Raw genomic sequence first — 21,403 nt, 5'->3', positions numbered from 1 at the left:
AACGCTGAACTCTTGAATCTTTTGCATGTTGTGGGGAAAAAGTGCGAAGCGATGACGATGATGCCGGTAATGGCAATATTGTGGTCTTATTTAAAAAAAAAAAGAGAAAAAAAAAAAGTATTAACAACGACAATGTCGATAATGTTTTGGTTTCCCAGCTTCTAATAAAGGCAACCTACTTTTTATAAGGATTTAACTACTTGTTTTGTGACGTTGAGCTCTGTGTAACATGGCCCTGGTGGTTTTGGTGTGTGATGATACGATGGGCAGCGCTGGTGTCACCCACTGGCGCTGTGTGCAGTCTCTGGTCAAGACTGCTGACGTACAGCATGCCCCACCCCACCCCACCCCCCCCCCCCCGCCCCCAATGAGAGAGGTGAGCGGCTGATGTCCCCAGAGACGCCTCTCTTTCCTTCTGGACTCTCAATACATGTGGAAATGCGTGCAAATGGTTTGTGCTTCCCACAAACGCGGAGCGAAGTCGAAGAATCGCCTCATGTCTCAATCAGGTCTCGAGTGAATTTTATTTTACAACTTATGGACTGACAAATGTGGGGTTTGACGTGTATAAGCTTTCATCGGAGCATGTCGGCAGCGACAAAAGAAATGCGTAAAAGGTGAAAATAAAGTCAACGATACGATAAAGAGAGAGAGACAAGTAGTCTGATAATTGCCATCGAGTGAGTCCGCGTCTTTTGAAAACGTCGGTGTGGAGTTAATGAACACATTGAAATACCCCTCCTAACGAAACACAGCTCGCACAGTACACAATATTACACAGAACCCGTTAATACTGCAGTTCATATCTCATTGGAGTACCAAAGGCTGCCCACTTCGCACCGTGCAAGCACCTGACAATCATATACATATGCCAACAGACACCACTCGCACCCTTCCAGACACTAATACATACACATCCGAACCCTTTATTTCTCCTCCATCATCCGTGAAAGAGTCTTTCGCCGAACATGACAAGACAAGACAAATAGAACACATTAAAAGTGTGAATACTGCACAACGTTTCTCCGGCAGCAGGATCTGGTGTTTTAATAGATACTGCCCCCAGGTGGCCAAGAAAGAAAACCAAAGCAATTAGTGAAACTTTAATGGTTCGCTAAGATGGATTTAGCTTTCCGGCCATGTTATTATTAATGGCTATTTAATTAAAACATCAAATGAATTGAAAGCAAATTAACCTCGCCAGAAAATGCAGTCTTGGTCTGGTGCTTTTTCTCACACATTGCCTCAGTTTTCATGTTAAATCTCAAATCTCGTCGATATTCAAAATACTCAAAGTCAACAGATGTGCGAGGACTCTGAAGATGGGTAACTCAGGCGCCTTTTTCTTCTTCTTGCCGTGGCTGTCGAAATCGACAAAAACAACCAATTACGTGAAATGCGGTGAGAGCTCACTCCTCAGCACGTGTTATTATAACACTTCAGTTTTGCGCAGACAAAGGTGAGCAATCCCGTCAGGTCACCGTAGGACAGACCTAATGTCAGCAAACGCGGTCGTCACACTCGGAGCGACGACGCGAGTAAATCTGGTTCCATTCGGCGCGATCTGCTGTTTTCAGTCCCAGCACCCTCGGTGCTCTGCTTTCTCTCCTTCCATTCATTCGTTCAGATACGAAAGCGCAGAATTCTCAGCCTGGCTCACTTGTTTTCAATGGTTTTATCAGCAGCATTATTGGTGGAGTGGGCCTTTTGTGTTGTAGGACTTCTGGGCCCGTATTCATGAAGCTTCTGGTTGCTCTTGGTGAAAAATCTTAGAATTACGACGTTTTCTGGGAATTTCCCCCCACGTTTTAAGACTGAAAGCTATTCACTTAGGCCTTAAGAGAGCTCCGAAGCTGAAAAACTGTTGGGGAGTAAGGGAGTGAGGGCTTTTAAGAGGGCTCAGAGTTTCTTACACAGAGGAGAAAATGGCGGAAAGACCGAGAGGTAGGAGAGATTCTCCAAACGCTGAATGACGCTACAGATTAGCTCACACAGGGATAACGTCTGTGGTCGATCTCGTCACAGATGCGCTCGCATCTCCCAGCGCAGTAACGCCAGAAATGAAAGCGATCACAACACTTAAGATATCTGGCAACTGTATGAGCGCTTCTGTCGCTGTTTGCATGTTCCATACGTACATTGGGCCTGTCGATTTCATTGAGAGTGCGCCTTTATTTCCTCATTTTTGTTTGATCAACCAATCGTGCCTTTTAAAAGAGTGAGAGTCATGCCTAGCAACGGGGTGCAACCACACCTCCTCACTAAGGTAAAGGTCTTTCTGTCCCGTCCTTGCTCAGAGTTGCTCCGAGAGTTTTCCTGGATCGCTCCTACGCTCGGACTCCTCGGTAGAAACTTTTAGGCTGAGTCAGGAGCTCTGTGAGAGTATCCTCAGAATGTCCCAGACGTTGAGAAGAGTAAAGATTTCTTCTCCAAGCAGTAAATGTCTTCTAGCTGACTTCCCAACTGTAGCACTTGCCTTCAGATTAGAGGTGTCCCTGTGAAGCAGTATCTCATGGCGTCCAATGTATTAAACCCAACAAAATCTCAGAACTTGTTGAGATAAATCCTTTTGTTGCAAGTCTTATCTTTGTGTACTTCCAGTGTACAATTGGTGGGGCAACCTCATAGTCTCAAGCACTGAAAGTATAGTTTTGTTCCTTTTTTCAGAAAAAAGTATTCAAGTATTCTGACGAACCCACAGAGAATTATCGCCCTAATTCTGCGGTCTCCCTCGGCCCTTCGCTTCCCTTTGAAATCCTTTTTTCCCATGACATGAACACTTTTTAAAGCAGTCTGATGTTTTCATAAAGAGGTCATGCCCAGAGAAAGTCTGACACTAACCTAAGTGCATTAGAACATACTAAACCTTTCTACCGACCTGCAACAGTGAATATGACCTGTTGGGAAAATGCCCGCGAAAATGTTTGGAGAAACAGAACTACGTTCAGACATAACCTGCAGAGAGCAATCCAAATGAATGAAACCACCGGGGGTCTGAGCACACCGCGTAACAGACTGTCGCAGGACAACTGACGGGGCCCCCACTGACACAGGGGGTCCACCCACCGTTTCCACAGAGAGCGTGATGAGAAAACTGGTCCTTTTACTCTCCAGCCTCTGATTTTGCGAAGAGCCCGAGAGTCTCTCACCTGTTGGCGGCGGTGTGTGTCCTGCTGTCTTATAACACACACACACACACACACACACACACTGCTGAGCTTCAGAGGGAAGTTGTGATGACACTGAACTAAGTAGGAGCTGATGAGAGGGTTGTGATAAAGTAATGTTCAGTACGCGAAACAAAGTGCTTTTCCTTTTAGAGGTGTGTCACTACTGGATGTATATACACACCAGCAGGTCAGCAGGTACCAATGGAGCCCGTCATTCTCAGGATTATCAACGGTGAACATTGCCAGTGTCTGACTTAACAGTAGATAGAAGACTATTCACACCCCCGAACGCCCTGAACCTCAGGTGCTTTTGTCTGAAACTTTCCTGAGAATCAGCCGCTCAGAGATCAAGTCAATCAATCGAGTCATCTCAGGTGCCTACAGGGGACTTTATGACCCCGTTAACGTGGCATTAACGTGGGGCCTATGTCTCAGTGTCAACAAACCAAGAGTTTTTTATCCGGATGAGACATTACCCAAATACTTCTCATGCTGGAGATAATTTCATAACTGAAAGCCCTTTTTTTTCCTCTCAGTCTTGGATGTCAATGGGCACGACTTTCCACTGCAAGACACAGAAGCAGGTGGGTCATCGGTTTAGCACCGTGGCCTTGCGGTCCTGGGCCCAAACCTGACCCAGGACTTCCTGCGTGGAGTTTAGACTCTTGAGATTCCCGAAAGTGCAGAAAGTGGCTTCTGGGGGAGATTTAGTGTTTATTGTTGGATATGGATATTAACCTGCACTACCCGGTTCACAGTAGGACAAAGAAGCGTTGAAGTGATAATGCATCAACTTTAGGAAGTATCAGCTTCACTGTTTTGAAAAAAAGTTGCACAGCACACATCATCACATTTTTCTATCTGATCTGTATCTTAATCATGATGCTGCTCATTTGATCCCGGCCACCTGCTGAAGGTGAGGATGACCACGACTGGGGCTTTGGTAAGGTGATGAAGGACGTCACAGACAGCACTGATTCACCACAGGTTGATATGTTGCGTGGCGTTTCAGGGTTCGTCACTCGTGCAATAGTGAGCTGAGCTTTTTCTTACATAACCTGTGACCCACACAGCTAATAACGTAGTCAGCTCATTATACGCTAGCTCTTTGCCTAAGAAATTATGCTTACCACTGTAACCAAGCAACAAGCTCTGGACTGCCTCACCAACCGACCACAGCACGTGAGGATACGGGACATCGAAATGGTGAAATCTTACAAGTACCTGGGTGTTCACCTGAACAATAAGCTGGACTGGACTGACAACACAACTGCACTGTACACGAAGGGCCAGAGTAGACTCTACCTGCTCAGGAGACTCAGGTCTTTTGGAGTGCGGAAGACCCTCTTTGACTCTGTGGTGGCATCAGCCATCTTTTATGGAGTGGTCTGCTGTGGCAGCAGAAGGCCAGCTCTGTTCTGGGATATTCTGCCTAAATGTTCTTCCCAGTCTCTGCCCGCCGCCCAGTGAATGTGTGTTTTCAGAACCCATGTCATCAAATGAACAGGCTCCCTCTTTCTGCCAGCGGTGAGTTCTGTTCTGGGTTCTGGGTTCTGGGTCTTTGGCACCCACGAACGGCTCGGCTAACGATTCGTGTCCTGGCCGTTTTGGTCGGCGGCGACCATTTATCTGGCAGCCTGGGAGTTTTACAAGGCCTGGCCACGCTGATGTCCCCGCAGCGCCGTCACTGGGCAACAACCACATCCCTGCACTGTCAACAGACTTGACTGTTGAACTGCTGAAGAGACATTCACCGTCTATTGTATTGAACAATATGATGCAATATCGTAATGCAATATGATGCTCTCCTAACTGGTTCTGTCTCTCACTTATCTATAAAACCCATCATTCACCGTACTTCACTTACCTTTTGTCTTTTCTGTGAAGCCCTTTTCTTGGCTGTCTGTCTTTCTGTTCCCTCATCATCTGTCTGATCAACTTACATTTGTCTCATTTAGTTGAAGCTCCAGAGTGGCCCATCATTATCCTTTTTAGTTATTCTTAGTCACTATGTGTAAAATTCCTGAGGCACCAATGTTCACTGAGATTGTTGCAGTCTGTGTTGCTTTCGGGCCCCATTCATCTTACAGTGTGTGCTGTAAGCAGTGAATTGTGCAGTGCTTTCAGATGAATGCCAGCATAGCGTGCACGCTAACATGCTGATGCTGAACAGGAACGATGCTCACCATGTTCCCGATTGTTAGCAAGCTAACATTTGCCAATTGGCACTAAACACAAAGTACATCTGAGTCATTACAATTCGTCCCGAGGGGAACATGTGTGTGTGTGTGTGTGTGTGTGTGTGTGTCAAATATTCAAGCAATACATGGAACAGTTGTCGAGACATAACAAACTTAAAACGTCAGTCAGGGGACCACCAAAGTTATTACGATTCATCCTCTGGGGACCATGAAGGTCTGTAGAAAGCCTCATGGCAATCAGTCTCTTGTCGTTGAGATTTGTCAGTCTGGCCAATATCGCTATCCCGAGAGCCACACCGCTAGCATTGCTAAAGAAGACTTAAAATCTAAATTTCTGCCAATTAATCTTCTGTCATGCAAGAAATCGACTCCTCATTTCAGCTCTGAACTTTCTTTGGTAAATTATGCAGCGTAATTCCGTGCAAACCTGTGGTATGGTTGAGTCTTGGGGGACAGGGACAACCAGAGATTAACCTGTCTCATTTGAATGGGTCCAATGGTACAGAATTTGGACAGCAGCCATTACATATGAACAATAAAGTGCAGAGATCCATGTCATGGGTTAGGGTTATCTTAACCGTAAAACTCTGCATTCAGGTCCCTGCTGTGGACTGGAGCCAAGCAGCATACCCGGGAGGGCAGGAGGCCCGAGGAGACCAGAACCAGAGGAGAAGAGCTGGAGGAGCAGATGCTGCCCTGACTCGCTTGCTGCGCTGGGCACTCGTGCACCAGCGTGTACGTCAGCGTTACCTCGTGTGTTTGCGGCGCGTGTGGCGGAGATAACAAGTGCTTTGAGGACCTTGGATCAACAAGGAGCGATGCACGGGAAGGGACATAAGGGAATACAAGATCTGATAAATGATAATGAGGCGAGGCCTCTCAGTGCTTTGCAAGTAGTCAGTAATATCTTAAAAACCAATTCTAAAAGCAACTGGTGGCCAGTGTGAGGAAGCCAGGTTTGATGAAATGTGCTCATGCTTCCAAGTCCGAGTCAAAATCCTGGCAGCAGAGTTTTGGATGAGCTGGGGGCGGGAGAGACATTTTTTACTGATGCCAGACAGCAAGGAACCGCAGTAGTCTAATCCACTAGTTATAAAGGCGTGGATGACAGTTTCCAGATTTCCTAGAAATTATTTCTGAGCTGATGAAAGCAGGATTGAACCATGTGTGGAGCTGGACGGCGCTGACCAGCGTCGCGCTCTCCTTCGCTGACTTTGTAGGGGAGGGACTGTACCAGGGAGTGCCCAGTGCAGAGCCACAGGTCGCAGGAAAGGAAGCACTTATGACGGATTCAGGTTTAACTCAACCAATGAGATTCATGTGCCTTTGCCACCACCGTCAGTCACTGTCATGGCGGCCGTGACAGGATACACACATTCCTTCAGGTCCTGCCGTAGACCCTGCTGTGTCTCTCTCACTCAGATAGATGGGTGAGTTAGTCTCCCGACCACACACATAAAAAACTTTTGGCACAATTTATGCCAATTATAGGACCACCAACAGCACACCAAAGATCCCTAAGCGAATATCAGAACTTTACATTTAATTGACTTTTATGGCCTTAACAGAACTGAAATTACTCAACAGGTGGTTCTCCCCCCCCCCCCCCCCCCCCTCTCTCTAATTTACCATTACATAAGATGGACGTAGCAAAGGAGGATAATGCAACCACCAAAATTTATTTTCAGCTATGTCAGAAAATCTAGATTATATTAAAGCAACACTGTGTGTAGAATTTTTATATGATTATAGGGTCTTTCAAGTTATTCTAATGAGAAAATTTTGACTTTAGTTAAATTGGTGCAGTCTATACGTTGCTTTCAGTCCTTTCATGCAAGTGTCCTGTAGCGGCATGCATTACTTCTTTGCACTGGGGGGGGGGGGGGGGGGGGGGGGCGCCAACGTCAGAAAGTTTCAAATTCTACACAAAGTGTCTTTAAGAACTACTAACAGACACAGTTTTTTGAGAATGAAAGTGTTGATGAGAAAATCAATACCACCCTTATGTCTGCACGCTGGAGCTGGAGCCAGGATGTGGCTAGCCTAGCTTAGCATAACGACTGGAGACAGCTAGATTGGCCCTGCCCAAGTGAAACACGATTGCCTCTAAAGCTCAGTGATTAATGGAGTTAACTGCTGGAGTTAAGTGCTGTAACCATTTCTTGGCGGCCTCATTGTGACAGCAGGAGGTCACTGCACAAAGTCTTGTTTTTACATTTCTGTTTGTGTACAGATTAAACAAAAGGTGCTAAGCTAAGCTCCTTCTCTCTTCAAGGCGTTTTTTTCACCTCATCCAAGCCCAGACCCACAAAGTGATGACATAGCGTTGACCAAGCCCCTCCTCTCATGTTGTCCAGCCTCTCCTTATGCTAACGGCCACGCGGGGGGGCAACTTTACCTGGGGAGGAGCCCCTCTGTTGGATTGCCCCAGACTTCATGGCAATACTGCACGCGTGGGTGATCGGAAAATGAAGAAAGTTATTCATATTACCGCTAATTATTTATTAACAATAACTGTACAATATGCAATGCTTGTAATATGTAATCAATCCAAATACAGTCCATACAAATGTAATCGGTCAGCTGTAGCAAGAACATCAGGCACAAGGTCATTAAAAATGTACAAACGCCGGATTTATTGATCCATTTCCTGCTGAATATATGCATCCATAGGCTTGACAGTTCAGGAGACACCTGACATGACTCCTGAATAACCCAGCGGCTCTTTCGGTGTTTAGCAAAGTCTAAACTTTTACTCAAACAACTTTGCACATCTTCCAAGTCATCAAACTCTCTCTCTCTTGGCTGCCAAAACAGCTCAAGCAACGATCATCTGTGAACTCTTGCTCCGTAACTGTGCCGCCTTTGCCCAACAGCAGACATACTACAAGATGCCTGTTCTATGCCTGAGGGCTTCTGTTCAGTATATGAGAGTGTGTCAGTCACCTCTGCCCAAAAAACACAGCGTGGGTGACGAGTGAGTACTGACACGCAGCTGCGAGGATGTAAATCGGTTTGGAATAAAACCCGCTAACGTCGGTGCCGTCTTCGTGGCTATGACCTATAGATCCCTCCAACTGGCAGCAACATGGAATCTGCTACATGCCCAGCATGTTATCAGCTTTCTTCTCCATCACTATATGCCACGTCACAAATAAGAAAAAGAAATAAAAACGTATTCTTATATGCACATGAATCATCAACATGAATCTGTGGTTCAAACATTTTAGTTTAAAAAGTGTCCTAAAGTGATCGGCAGATCTTTAAAGACACAGACCAACTCTAGACCACTAGCTGGTCATTAATGTTTGCTATTAGTATGACGCTGGATGGATTGTCATGAGATCTGGTGCACACATTCACGGTCCCCAGAGGATGGATTGTATTAGAGTGCTGCAGGAACGAAATGCCCGGAAATGAGTCAGCATTTTTACACTTCCAGTCCCCTCGTCAGGAAGTCAGTGGGTTTTTTTGAATGGATTTTTGTTTAGATGCCTGTAATAAGGTATGTGTCTTTTTCATTTTGTTCTACGACATAAAATACGTCAGCAGACACCCCCGCTCGTGAATGTTGAAGCTTTTACGTGTCTTAAAAAAGGCGGTTGCTAACAAGCGGCTAAATGAGACTACAGAGGTTGTTATTAACGTCTTCATGCCGAACTCGGAAAGCCATCTACTCACTAGTCCGCCTTTACAGCCTTGTTGTGTTTACACTTTTTATATGTCTTTATATCTATATCTATCTATATTCTCTTCAAAGTGAAGCTTATCGGTGGTGATGTTGAAGTCATGCGACCGTGCTGTAGTTCCTTTATGACGTTAGCTTTTTACTTCTATCGATTCCATTTACGCTTCAAAACTCATAAAAGTGGTGTTCATTAGTGAAGATTGTCTTGCTGAGCATCATAAACTTTTGTTTTGCCACAGAGCTTATTTTCTGCAATAATCCAAAATACCATGGAACAATCCCATTGGCTTTTAGTCGAGGGGAACCAGGGCGATGCTAACTTCTGGGTTTGCCTACAAAAATACGTCACCCCTGCAGCACTCTATAACTTTGACCCCCTGATTTTTCTTCCAGCGCCATCTCCAGGCCAAAAATGTGGTTTATGACTAAATATCTGCAACACTAATGACATTCCCATCAGCCTCAGCTGTACTTTGTGTTTAGTGCTAATTGGCTAAATGTTAGCATGCTAACATGCTGTTTTTGTGCTTATTGGCGGCTATTTTTGCAAATTAGAGAAACCGTTTGAGCATTAGGCAGGATTAAAACTGTGCACTCTAGAGATGGCAATGTTGGTAATGTCTGTTGGTCCACCACTTTGGTCCAGAATGAAATATCTTAACAATGATTGGATGGATTGTCATGAGATCTGGTACACACATTCATGGTCCCCAGATGATGAATTGCAATAACTTTGAAACCCCTGATGTTTCTTCCAGTGGCATCATCAGGCCAAAAATGCGGTTAATGACTAAATATCTGCAACACTAATGACGTTCCCATCAGCCTCAGCTGACTAATTGGCTAAATGTTAACATGCTAACACGCTGTTTTTTGTGCTTATTGATGGCTATTTTAGCTCAAAGCGCCTTCTCACAGAGCTGTTGGCGTGACTGTACCCTCTTAGTGTTGTTTAAACGCGTTTAAAACACGTAACCTGGTTCTAGACCCCTGTTAACTGTCCACAACTCTGTTTTTGGTCCATTAGAGAAACAGGATTAAGAGGCAGGATTAAAAGTGTGCATGTCGTAGCTAGCTACATCCATTAAAAATAGTGACAGAAGGATGGCCACAAAGATTCACGTGGCAAATGTGAAGGAGCTGTGTTATAACCCAGGTTATAGAGAGAACAACTCTTAAATCTGCAGCGTTCACTGCCCCTGACAACTAGCGAGCGCAGCTTCCACATCCACTGAAAAGGACGTCAGCAGGACAGATACATCACCTTCTGCTGATTGATTAGGGCAAAACACAATACCCACTCAATCACCCATTCAATATCGGACTGAGTGAATAACACAAAATGGCCTTTAAGTCTCAGGTTAGCAAAATTGTATGATTGGTTGAAGCTCTCCAACGTAATATTCTAAAAGAAATGAGCAATTGGGTCTTTAAGTGAAAAGAAATGACCCTGATCACCCATTTTAAAATGTAATTCTGTATCTCCCGCAGGTGCTGCCGGCCATGTGCCTCAGCTCCATGGTGCAGCTGGCGAACAGCGTGAGGGCTTACGTGGCCTCCGCCTGCTGCTTTAACCCGCTGGCTCTTCTCTGCTCTACCAGGGTTGTGTGCAGCCACGCTGACCTCCGGCGCTGACCGTCGCTCCATCAGGAACATCGGCGGAGGATATGTACAGCAGCACACGACCCCTGACGCTGAAGCGGTCACAGTTACTGCCTCCCCGCGGGTTTCAAAGAGGCTGTTCGGGGCATTGTGACACACATAAAGCAATCCTTTCAAGAATTGTGTCGCAAGTTCACGACACGCAGCATCGGTTTAAGACAGCACAGTAATGAGATGTGGATGAATGCGCTGCTTTCATCACAGTCGGAGCGATTTATTGGGTGAAATCAAACAGTGCACAGAAACTATGTTCATGTATTTGTTTTTTTTAGGGGTTTTTTTATATTCTTGTATAAGCAATGATAGCGAGCGATATCCTGCTGTGTACTGTTGCTAAGAAACCACACTGGAGTCTTGACACTCCTTGTGTGGTGCATTATGCTGCAGTCTTCTCATCCATATGCCCCGTTTGGCTTCTGTGGAGGATCAGTTACAGCCAGCATGTAATAACTAAATGAATCTTATTACCCAATAGGAAACAGTTAACCTTTAAAATAAAGCAACCTTTCCAGCCAGGCCTCCCAGATGTTGGACGCTATACTGGTTATACTGTTGTTCATGATCTAGGTAAGTGACTGAGATATTTTGAAATGATCCCTCCACACCCTGACCTACCATTGGTCCACAGCGTGTCAACACCTCAGGGACAATATTGATTTTCCAAAGTTTACAGCGTATTTTTGTCAGATTTTCTAACCTAGAATGAGTCTGCAGGCACCAACAATGTGACCAAGGACGCTCAAATACTGCACTGACATCCGTCTTTCTCATTAAAGTTACTTGGACGATGTTCCCGTGACATTTTCTTTGCGATATTCTGTACGAGCAAGCTGTTGCTGGTCTTCCCAGCGGCTGCTAAACCATAAGGTCCAAAAAAATAAATCAATACACGTAATTTGTTCAAATCAATTCAGACACCACGTAGCCCAATCCTCAAGTACGATGCAGAAGACGCTCCGTTCATTCATGGTGTCCTCTGCGCCTCAGTGAGGGACAAGCTGGTTTTACGGTAAGAAGGAGCATTTTACAAAGTCAGCAAGCAGCCTTTACTCACTATTATCTACAATAATTCCATCTATGGTGTTGGTATAAAATAAACATAACTAAAGATCAGCTCTATGTCTGTGTGGACGGACACACACTGCTAAGAATAAGCTAATTGCTAATCCAATGAGGCAGCTCGTATTTTTGTGATCGCAAACGCTGCCATTTACACAACACAACCTTCAGTTTGACATTTTGGGAAACACGCTTCTTGGCTTTCTTGCGGAGAACTCGATGGAATGATCGATATTAATCTCGCGTTTGTGCATTAAGTATGGAGCCAGAGCCAGCGGGCGATTGCCCTAGCTTAGCATAAAGACTGGTAACAGGGGGAAACGGTTAGCCTAGCTCTCTCCAAAATTTGAGAATAACTATACCAACACCCCCTAAAGCTCAGTAATTGACAAGTTGCATCTTGTTTATTGAATCCCTATTGATTGTATCATCTGACTCTAAGCAGGAAAGAGAATTTGTGTATTTCCAATATATCGAAGTCTTGACCAACATATTTATCCACAATTTTCAAGGGGTTTACCTGCGTCAATAAAACTTCATAACAACACATGTAACACAGCTTTTCATAATACATTTTCATAATCACTTTTGTCAACATTTACCAAGGCGTCAAGGTGTGTATTTGGAGAAAATATAAATCAATACAGAACTCATCTGAGCTCTCCACGTTGTGCTACAGAACACTGTGGGTGAGTTTAAAAGTAAAAACAATTATGACAGGAAAAGTCAAACTCTCATGATAAAAGAGAATGTAGTTTAGAATAACTGTGACATGCATGCGTGTGTGTGTGTGTGTGAGTTTTTGAATAATTTCAATCATTTTTCCAACTGGCATCAAGAGTCTGGCTCTTTCCGGCTCTTCTGAACCACCAGAGGGCGCCATTTGAACAGCAGACCAGCAGCACATCAACATCAATAGTGTCCATATGCTGTATTTTGGGAAGATTGTTGGATATAATTCATTTTATTGGTACCTATTGATACTTTTAAGACACGTTTAAATCTTTTTTTTCCCACGTGTGACACATGGGGTTCAAACTGTCATTAAGCGCTGACTGTACCTTTCAAACTGTACAGATTCAACACTGACGGTGCTTTAAGGTCCTGCACTTGTTAATTTGCAGCCACCCTGTGTTGTTCCAGTAGGAGAGACCAGTCCATCTCTCCTTAATAATAATCCCTGTTTCTGGAAGAGAGCTCACTGGAAGAAGATTGAAGACCGCATTGTTTGCAACTTGGTGTTCCAGGCGGAGCTATGACCCTGACATCAGAATCAGAATCAGAAACTGTTTATTGCCAAGTAACATACATTACAAGGAATTTGCTGTGGTCTGAAGGTGCTATTGTTTTGATAACAAATAAGTAGAATATAAAAGCTAAAATAAGAATAAAAATAAAAATAAGATAAGATAAATAACAACAGTGCAGTGACCAGAATAAAGTAAAGTGTCCAGGTAAAGTGTCCAGTAGGGGGTGGGTGCGTTAATGTAACACAGGGGGGACAGGGGTGATGTACGTTAATATAATGTATAAGTAGTGTTTGTGTTCGGGGGGGGGGTCAATGTAAGTTCGTCAGGTTGACTGCAGAGGGGAAGAAACTGTTTTTGTGGCGGGAGGTTTTGGTCCTGATGGACCGCAGCCTCCTGCCAGGGGAGGGGAGGGGGTCGAACAGATGGTGTCCGGGGTCGGCAGCGATCTTCCCTGCTCTCCTCAGGGTCCTGGAGGAGTACAGGTCCTGAAGAGATGGGAGGTTGCAGCCGATCACCCTCTCTGCAGAGCGGATGATACGCTGCAGTCTGCGTCTGTCCTTGGTGGAGGCAGCAGCGTACCAGACGGTGATGGAGGAGGTGAGGATGGACTCTATGATGGCAGTGTAGAAGTGAACCAGCATTTTTTGTGGCAGGTTAAACTTCCTCAGCTGCCTCAGGAAGTACATCCTCTGTTGGGCCTTCTTGATGAGGGAGCTGATGTTCAGCTCCCACCGGAGGTCCTGGCTGATGATGGAGCCCAGGAAACGGAAGGACTCCACAGTGTCCACTGGAGAGTCACACAGGGTGATGGGGGCATGTGGGACTGCGCTCTTCCTGAAGTCTACAACCATCCCCACTGTCTTAGAAGCGTTAAGCTCCAGGTTGTTGTTGTTGCACCAGGTCACCAGATGGTCAATCTCCCACCTGTAGGCAGACTCATCCTCACCAGAGATGAGTCCGATGAGGGTGGTGTCGTCCGCGAACTTCAGGAGCTTGACGGACTGGTGACTGGAGGTGCAGCTGTTGGTGTACAGGGAGAAGAGTAGAGGAGGATTACCATGTTACTGTTTCTCCTGTCGTCACTGAGCAAACTGAGCGTTGAGTGTTCAGTGGCACGACAAGCTGTGGCTTGTAACAACACAGGCCAGTAAAATAAAGATAAATATAGAAAAAGGATTGTTACTGTCCATATAGAAGCTTTTTTTGGGAAGCCCAGTGTCGTCAGTTCAACCGAAGAAGCACAAAACAGCTGCAGCACCATCGCTGAGCTAAACACCGCTTCAGTGAATAAAGCAGGCCACTTGTTCACAGTGAACTAGCTGAACCAACGCGTCTCTTAGGTCTCACCAGACCATGTAAACGATCCACATCAAGGCTGGGTTAGAAGGGCCCCAGACCCTCAGAGTCCCCCAAAAAAAGGCCCAAGGTTCACTGTGTGGCATTTGGTCTGTGGTAATCTGATTAATAGAAGCTGAAATGGTCTGAAAGGCTCTTACCTAACCCCGGGGTTTTGTAGAGGGGCCCCGTGTCGAAATCTAGTCATTTAAGTCTGGTTGGATTTAAAAAGAAAAGCAAATTTGAATACATAGAAGTCTATGGTAAAGGATCCTTTATTAACATTAGCATGAGCACACATATACACATAAACTATAACTCCTCCCGTCGACAAGGCTGTCATGGAAACCGATAATGGATGACAACAGGTGTAACAATATAAAATATGTCTTGGTAGGAGAAGTAACAATTATCAACAGAAACTGTACAATAAGAAACACTTACTAAGACGAGGGCTCCCCTCCGCCATCCTCCTCCTGCAGGGACTAGTGGCTCCCATTGCACTTCAAATAACGTTTCTCTGACTGAGTGTTCATGAAATAGCACCAGTTCTATAATCCAGCCCACCATCCACCATTTGATGATCATGGCAAAGATCCAGACAACGATCTCTGAGATAACAACGTCCCATTTCCAGGTACAAAGGGAGTTGCAGCGACTTCGGCTGCATGTAGATGCATGATCCGACTGTACCATATTTTACTGGATGAGTCGGTTCGTCTGTAGTTTCAGAGGAGAGTAAGACGCGACAAGAACCTGAGGGCACGTTACTGTTATCTGTGTCGGAATTCCTGGGAACAAGTCCAAGTGTAACTTCTGTTCAGGCTCTCAGGATTGTGTTTCACGGCCTGTTGAGAGTCAAATGTGTTTAGTTATTTTGTGAACATAGAGAATAAATAGTAAACATTTCTCTTCATCACTGGCTGCATCTTTGGACAGCGATGACCAAGTCAAGAGGAGGGTCAACAGGGCGTCCTAGAGGTGACACAAGCACACAAGGAGACATGGCCTGGTGTGGACACGCAGACATTTACGTTTGGAGGAGCCAAAGCTTTCAGCCCCAACATGGGAATCAATCAGTCTGATCACGTCTGGATGGAAATGCTTCCACAGACTAAGTCCCCCCCTCCACCCCCCAACCACCTCCCTCTTCTCAGGAGCAGCTGCAGGTTCTCAGGATGCAGGACTAAGATCCCCGCAGCTGTCCTGGAGGAGAGGCTTAATCTTACTTATAGGTGTTTCCATTATTTTGCCCCCCCCCCCCTGTGCACTGTGTATCCGTGGTGTGGCGATCCCTCCGTCAACACATGGCAGTCAGAATTTATCGAGCGGCAGCCAATCAGAGCGCGCCTTTTAGGGCGAGCCTCCGCCGCGCTCGGCCAATCAGAGACGCGGAGCAGGACCCGTGCCTCCCGAGTTGTGCAGCGATGCGGTCACGTGACGCTGGGAACAGGAATGCCAACATGGACCCGTGGCAAGGACGGGATGTGAGTGTGCTCCGGCAATAACACGACGGAGGAAACAAGAGAAAACACGACGATCCGGAAACCATCGACGGCGCCGCTCTGCTCCACCGAGCCGCGTCCGAACCGCACACGGTAGGTCGAGCCAAATGTCCGGGACTCCCTGCTCGGATCCTCCGGAGAGAGGAGGCGGGTATAAATAGAACGTGTTTTTTTTGTTTTTTTTTTGACCCAGCCGAACTTGAGACTCGTGGATTCCTCTGCAGGCGCGGTTGTGTTCGGGCGGGTCAAAGCGCCGTGGCATGCCCCTCTTCACAGAGACGGTCAAGGACGCCGTTTGTTGCCGCCTTCGCAGGTCGATTGTCGGCTCGGGGTTAGTTGTTTTTTTTTTGTGTTTTTTTTTTCCCCCCCTCCTCGCCACACGGGTTATGGGCGCGTCACTGCGGGCCGTGTTTACCAGCGCCGTGTTCGTGCACGGAGTGAAGTATGAGGCCCTGCCTGCAACATGTGCCCGACGGTCTGACAGCAGCAGCAGCAGCAGCAGCACATCTTTACATAAGCAGATGGGACGTGAGCCCTGCAAGCGCTGCCCCCCCCCCCCCCCCAACCTCCCCCCCCCTAGCTAATTCGAGTCTAACTTAATATACTTGAAATCTGCATTACCCAAGAATTTCGACCATTACAGTTAACTTTAAAAACCCACTGCCTGGCGTTTGTGTATATAGTTAAATAACAACTGCTCACTTGCAGGAGACTTTAAAGATTGTGATGAAAGTGGCCCTTTTGAAAAAGAAACATAATAATACAGAAGACTCAGGGGGTGGGGCGGGGGGGGGGGGGGGGGGGTGTTCCTTCAAGCATCTGTATTTGACAGCAAAAACCCTGCGATGGGAATGCTGGGATGTCTTGGCTGTAACTCTGGATTACCGACAGGACACAAAAAGCCCCAGTTCGCTATAGGTCAAATGGTTTTCGTACTCCGATTAATGGCACATTTGTTTAAACAAAAAAAAAAATTACAACAGCAACTAAAGGTTGTCTCGCCGAGGGGACCTGTGTCAAAATACCTGAAAATGTTTGAGTTTATATTGTACTCACATGCTGCACAATTCCAGATGGGGTAGTATTTAATCAAACTGCCACAAATGAAGTATTCAGGGTATCAGTAGTCTGATTTAATGGGAACTTGGGAGCTACAAGGCTTCGCACACATGGCTCATTAGGGACCCAAAAGCAAATGATTTGTTGGGTTGGCCGATCGTATGTGGCCCTTCTTGTCCTGTCCACGTGTCGAAGTGTCCCTCGAGCGAGACGCTGAACCCAGACTCTCTGCTGATGTGTGTGCATCTGCATCATGTAACGCTAGATATTGTAACATGGGTCTGTGTGTGTGTGTGTGTGTGTGTGTGTGGGGGGGGGGCTGTAAGATGATGGGGTGGACATGCTGCATTTACCATTTTACAAAGGTCTGTTGTCCAAACGAATGATTCGAAGCCAATTTTAGAGTTATAAACTAAGAAAATCAGGTTATTTAGGTTCATGTCTTGTGTGCGGCAAGTGTCAATCTTTAATATTATTAATATTGCGAATTTGCTGAAGGGGCTGCATTACTGTTTTTTTGGACAAGTTGCGTTGTTCAAAATACCTGGAGTCCTCACACGTTTGTATTCAGTTAAGTTGGACCATGTGGACTGTAATGTAATATGTCTGTAACAGTTCAGTTTGTGGAGCGCACGCCACATTTATGACAGGTTTTTATGACTTCTTATTAGATTACTTGTCGTATTGTTGCTTTTGGGGGGGACATAATTTGCCATTTAAAATAGGCAGGAAATTGCAGTGCTACGCATATCGTTTAAAATCGCAGCATCGTCGCCTCGTGACTCAAGTGTCGTGACAATGTCGTATCCTGGGGCCTCTGGTGAGTCCCACCGCTAGTAGAAACAGAACTGTACCGAAGTGGAAAATTCTCTGTGGTTCATCGTGCAAGTAATAAAACACGATGCACGAAGAGTTAAGTGGAGAAAAAACAAGGTTAAAATTGGGTCTTTAGAATTCAGCAAACACAAGTTCCCGTGGAGTAAATGACTCGTTAAACATGTACCCTGTAGCACCTACCTTTTTTAACGTTTAAAATCCGGCGGCTGAGGTGAATGAACAGCTCTTCGTGCACTTTGACTTTCTGCTGGGTAATTAAATCCAGTCTCATTGTTGCCGTTGCAGATTGGTGTGATCCCTCTTCTGGATAGAGTTTCCGCGGCAGCCTCTCCTGCGCGTGGCCCGGATCAATGGTGTCTCTCAGCAGCAGAACGCTGAGTCTGGAGAATGACCTGTTCGGGGACAGCAGCAGCAGCAGCAGCAGCCTGTTCTCCCTCGGCCTGGGAGACGGAGCCCGCAGCGAGGGGGGCAGTTCAGCCTCCTGCGACAGCCCCGAGGCTGGGGAGCTGGGGGCCATGCACAGCTCCAGCCCTGGAGAGGAGGAAGATGAGGAGGAGGAGGAGGAGGAAGATGAAGACGAGGGGGCGCGCCTGCATATTTTTCTCGGAGCAGTGGGAGAAGAGGAACCTGCGAGTCAGGAGCCTAAGCTGCCAGAATTCCCTTTCCATCCCTCTTCCCCGTTCTCCCCGACCCTGGAGGACATCGAGGAGTTCTTGAGGGAAAAGATGGAACTAGTCAAAGAGGGGCTACTGGCCCCGAAAGAGGAGGCCTCCCCTCTTCCGTGCAGTGACTCTCCATCCTCCACTACGCCCCCGGCTGCTTTCTCAGAGACTTGCAGCGACCCAGGGACTGGTGCCTCCCTTCGCACTTCAAGCCCAAACACCCCTCAGAAAGAGCAAAACAGCCCCAGTCCAGCTGACCCTTCCCCTTTGGCCCGAGTTAACTCCACACCATCCACCTTAACCACGCCAATGCTCCTGGGCGGCCCGCTGGTTCTCCAGCTCCAGCCCCTACCTCTGGCCCAGCCTCAGACCCCAGCAGGCTCTCCTCCTGGGACCCAAAGTGGCATTTGGCTCACTCATCTGGTCATGGGGCTCCAGGGTGCAACAGGACGAAATCTCACCCTGCTGGCCCCGCAGGTGCCCTCCGCCACCACCACCACCACCACCGTGTTATCACTAAACAGTGGAGACGCCAAATCAGCTGACCAGAAGTACGTGAAGATTGCCCCTCTGCCCATAACCATGAGAACTCTAGAGATCACGGGTGTGACTGGGGTTGGGGGCCAGGGCAATGGTCTGTTGAAGGCTGTGGCCCCCCGGTTGACCAGAGTGCCGCCTACAGAGAGGGTCCATAAGTGCTCCCACCCGGGCTGTGGGAAGATGTACACCAAAAGCAGCCATCTGAAAGCTCACTTCCGCCGGCATACGGGAGAGAAACCCTACACATGCAGCTGGCCTGAGTGCGGTTGGAGGTATGTGGCCTGATGTACCAGGTTCATGATCCAGATTAAAGTAAACCAACTTTTACCGGCCAAGGGCAAAAAAAATTGTTTGTTACGAATTTTTGGCATTTCCACTCAGGTAGCTAAGCTTGATTAGCAGTTTCACTTCCGGGCTCAACTAAATGTGTCCAAGATGTGCGTAGACATTTCAGAATGAATTTACGCCTTCCCTACCGTATCGTGTAACACTATCAAACGGTAATGATAGCCGGGGAGTGGTTGAAGGCTAACGTTAGCTGTTGCTAATGGATTACCAAATATGTAGTTTTACCTTGAAATGTGGCCCGACGTCCCTTTCGGATTTTCACCATCTACTGTCTTTTCAGCTGCTGATCAAGCGGGACGCGGTGAGATGATAGCGATTTGTCAGATTCCTCACGTTTATACACGACTTGTAACCTGAACACAGCAGTACGACGTGCATATGGTCTATTATGTGAACTTTTGAGGGCGCTATGTAGTGCGTAAAGAATAAAATGGCAGAAAGTAAATATAGTTATCAATGTAGCAAATGGGGGCGTGATTTCAGACAGTCACAGTCTTGGTGAACGTTCCACCAGTAGGACCTTCACTGGTAGGGTACTTTCTGTGGGCCTAGACCTCCTTGCTATGCCTTTGAACGCCAGAGCTAGCTCACGTAGGGGACTCCGTTCTCGTCACTTAGTAGATATATTAGCCTGGTGGTCTGATGTGAATAGCTGTCGTTGTTACTGTGTTTCTTACTCCACCCGCCTGCTCTTGTGTCACCAGGTTCTCCCGGTCCGACGAACTGTCCCGCCACCGCCGCTCTCACTCCGGCGTCAAGCCGTACGAGTGCTCGCTGTGCGAGAAGAAGTTCGCCCGCAGCGACCACTTATCCAAACACACAAAGGTCCACCGCAGCTCCAGGCCCAGCAGGATTATCAGAGCCACTGTGTGACACCTTTCAGCTGGCCTAAACCCTGCACCCACCCAGCCGGGCCGGGCTTTGACCGGGGAGGGGTCCAGGTTTCCCTCAGGACTTTTGGTGCTTCACAAGCAAAACTTTCAGAAGTATCTTGAGAGCTGGCTGCCGTTGTCCCCTGATAGTTCCCTTTCCTTTAACTCCCCCCTGGTGTTTTATCTTCCACCGTTCCTTCTGAGCAGCTCGTACAGCCACCTCAGGAAAAACTCAGTGGATTTCCTGGCCTTCACACACATACACACACACACACACACACACACACCAACAGGAGACAGTCTTGCAGAGGCCCCTCTTGCAGCCACTGCTTGCACTACTGTTCCTGTTCCCCCAAGCCCCCAGGTGCTGTTGGAAGAAGGGTGGTAACCAGTAACAGGAGTTCATCTGTACTTCTATAATCTCCTTTCTACTTTTGTGATCGCCCTTCTTCCTCAAAGCCAAACTTCAGGGTTCACGCCTAGAAAGCTTCCCAACGTTTTTGTATGTCGCTAAAGTGCTGATTTACTCTGTTTAGCGCCACATTTATACCAATGCGTTCGAATCATGTGGCTCGCCGCGGCGCGCAGGGTGAAATTATGATTAAAAAGTACTTGGATTTTGAGAGTTACGGTTCATTGTGAATGAACGGCATGACTCGTGATATTCAGAGTAAATGCTTATTTTTTTGTTCGAACTTGTGTGCTTTGCACACAATTTGGCCAAGCTGAGAAGACTTCCGATGTCGTATGCATCCAACCCTGGCCTTTTATTGCATTCGTCCAATCATAATCCACCCTGTTTTGACCCGTATGCCTTTTTCTCAGCCCCAGTATGCCCTAATCTCCATCGATGCCTTTGTCCCGATCACGAAACCTCACTTGATCCTACTGTTATCATATGACTGCTCTTATTTAACTGTGATTCTGAACTGGGGGTTGCCAAACCAGAAATCCCTGTTCTGGCCCTGTGAGAGCATGAAAACGACACCCTCGGTGCGTGACAGTTTATAAGCTCTTTTGTTCTCCGAAAGTCTCTTGAAATCATTGTGCAGCCGACCCATGTGGCCTAGAGAACTACTCGCTCTATATGTTATATTTTGGCTCAACGGTGCAAAAGTGATGTGAAACACTGCTCTTTCTTTATTTACAGTAGCAGTTACTGTATGACAGTTTTCTGTTGGTCATAGCAGCAAGAAAAGCTAATGGGTTAAACAG

At 46.7% G+C, this 21,403-nt stretch overlaps 1 protein-coding gene across 1 annotated transcript; it reads left to right on the top strand.

Annotated features, from left to right (window-relative positions):
* Positions 1 to 15,897: 15,897 nt before the first annotated feature.
* LOC139283171 (Krueppel-like factor 15) lies at positions 15,898 to 20,540 on the top strand. Its single transcript, XM_070903134.1, has 3 exons — positions 15,898 to 15,963; positions 18,052 to 19,240; positions 20,021 to 20,540. The coding sequence occupies exons 2-3, from the start codon at positions 18,117 to 18,119 to the stop codon at positions 20,187 to 20,189; spliced, it is 1,293 nt and encodes a 430-aa protein (XP_070759235.1). The 5' UTR covers positions 15,898 to 15,963; positions 18,052 to 18,116; the 3' UTR covers positions 20,190 to 20,540.
* The last annotated feature ends 863 nt before the right edge of the window (positions 20,541 to 21,403 follow it).

The sequence above is a fragment of the Enoplosus armatus genome, chromosome 3, assembly GCF_043641665.1.
Source record: "Enoplosus armatus isolate fEnoArm2 chromosome 3, fEnoArm2.hap1, whole genome shotgun sequence".
NCBI lineage: Eukaryota > Metazoa > Chordata > Actinopteri > Centrarchiformes > Enoplosidae > Enoplosus > Enoplosus armatus.
Note: the sequence above shows the minus strand (reverse complement) of the source record. Positions and strands in the feature narration are given on the sequence as shown.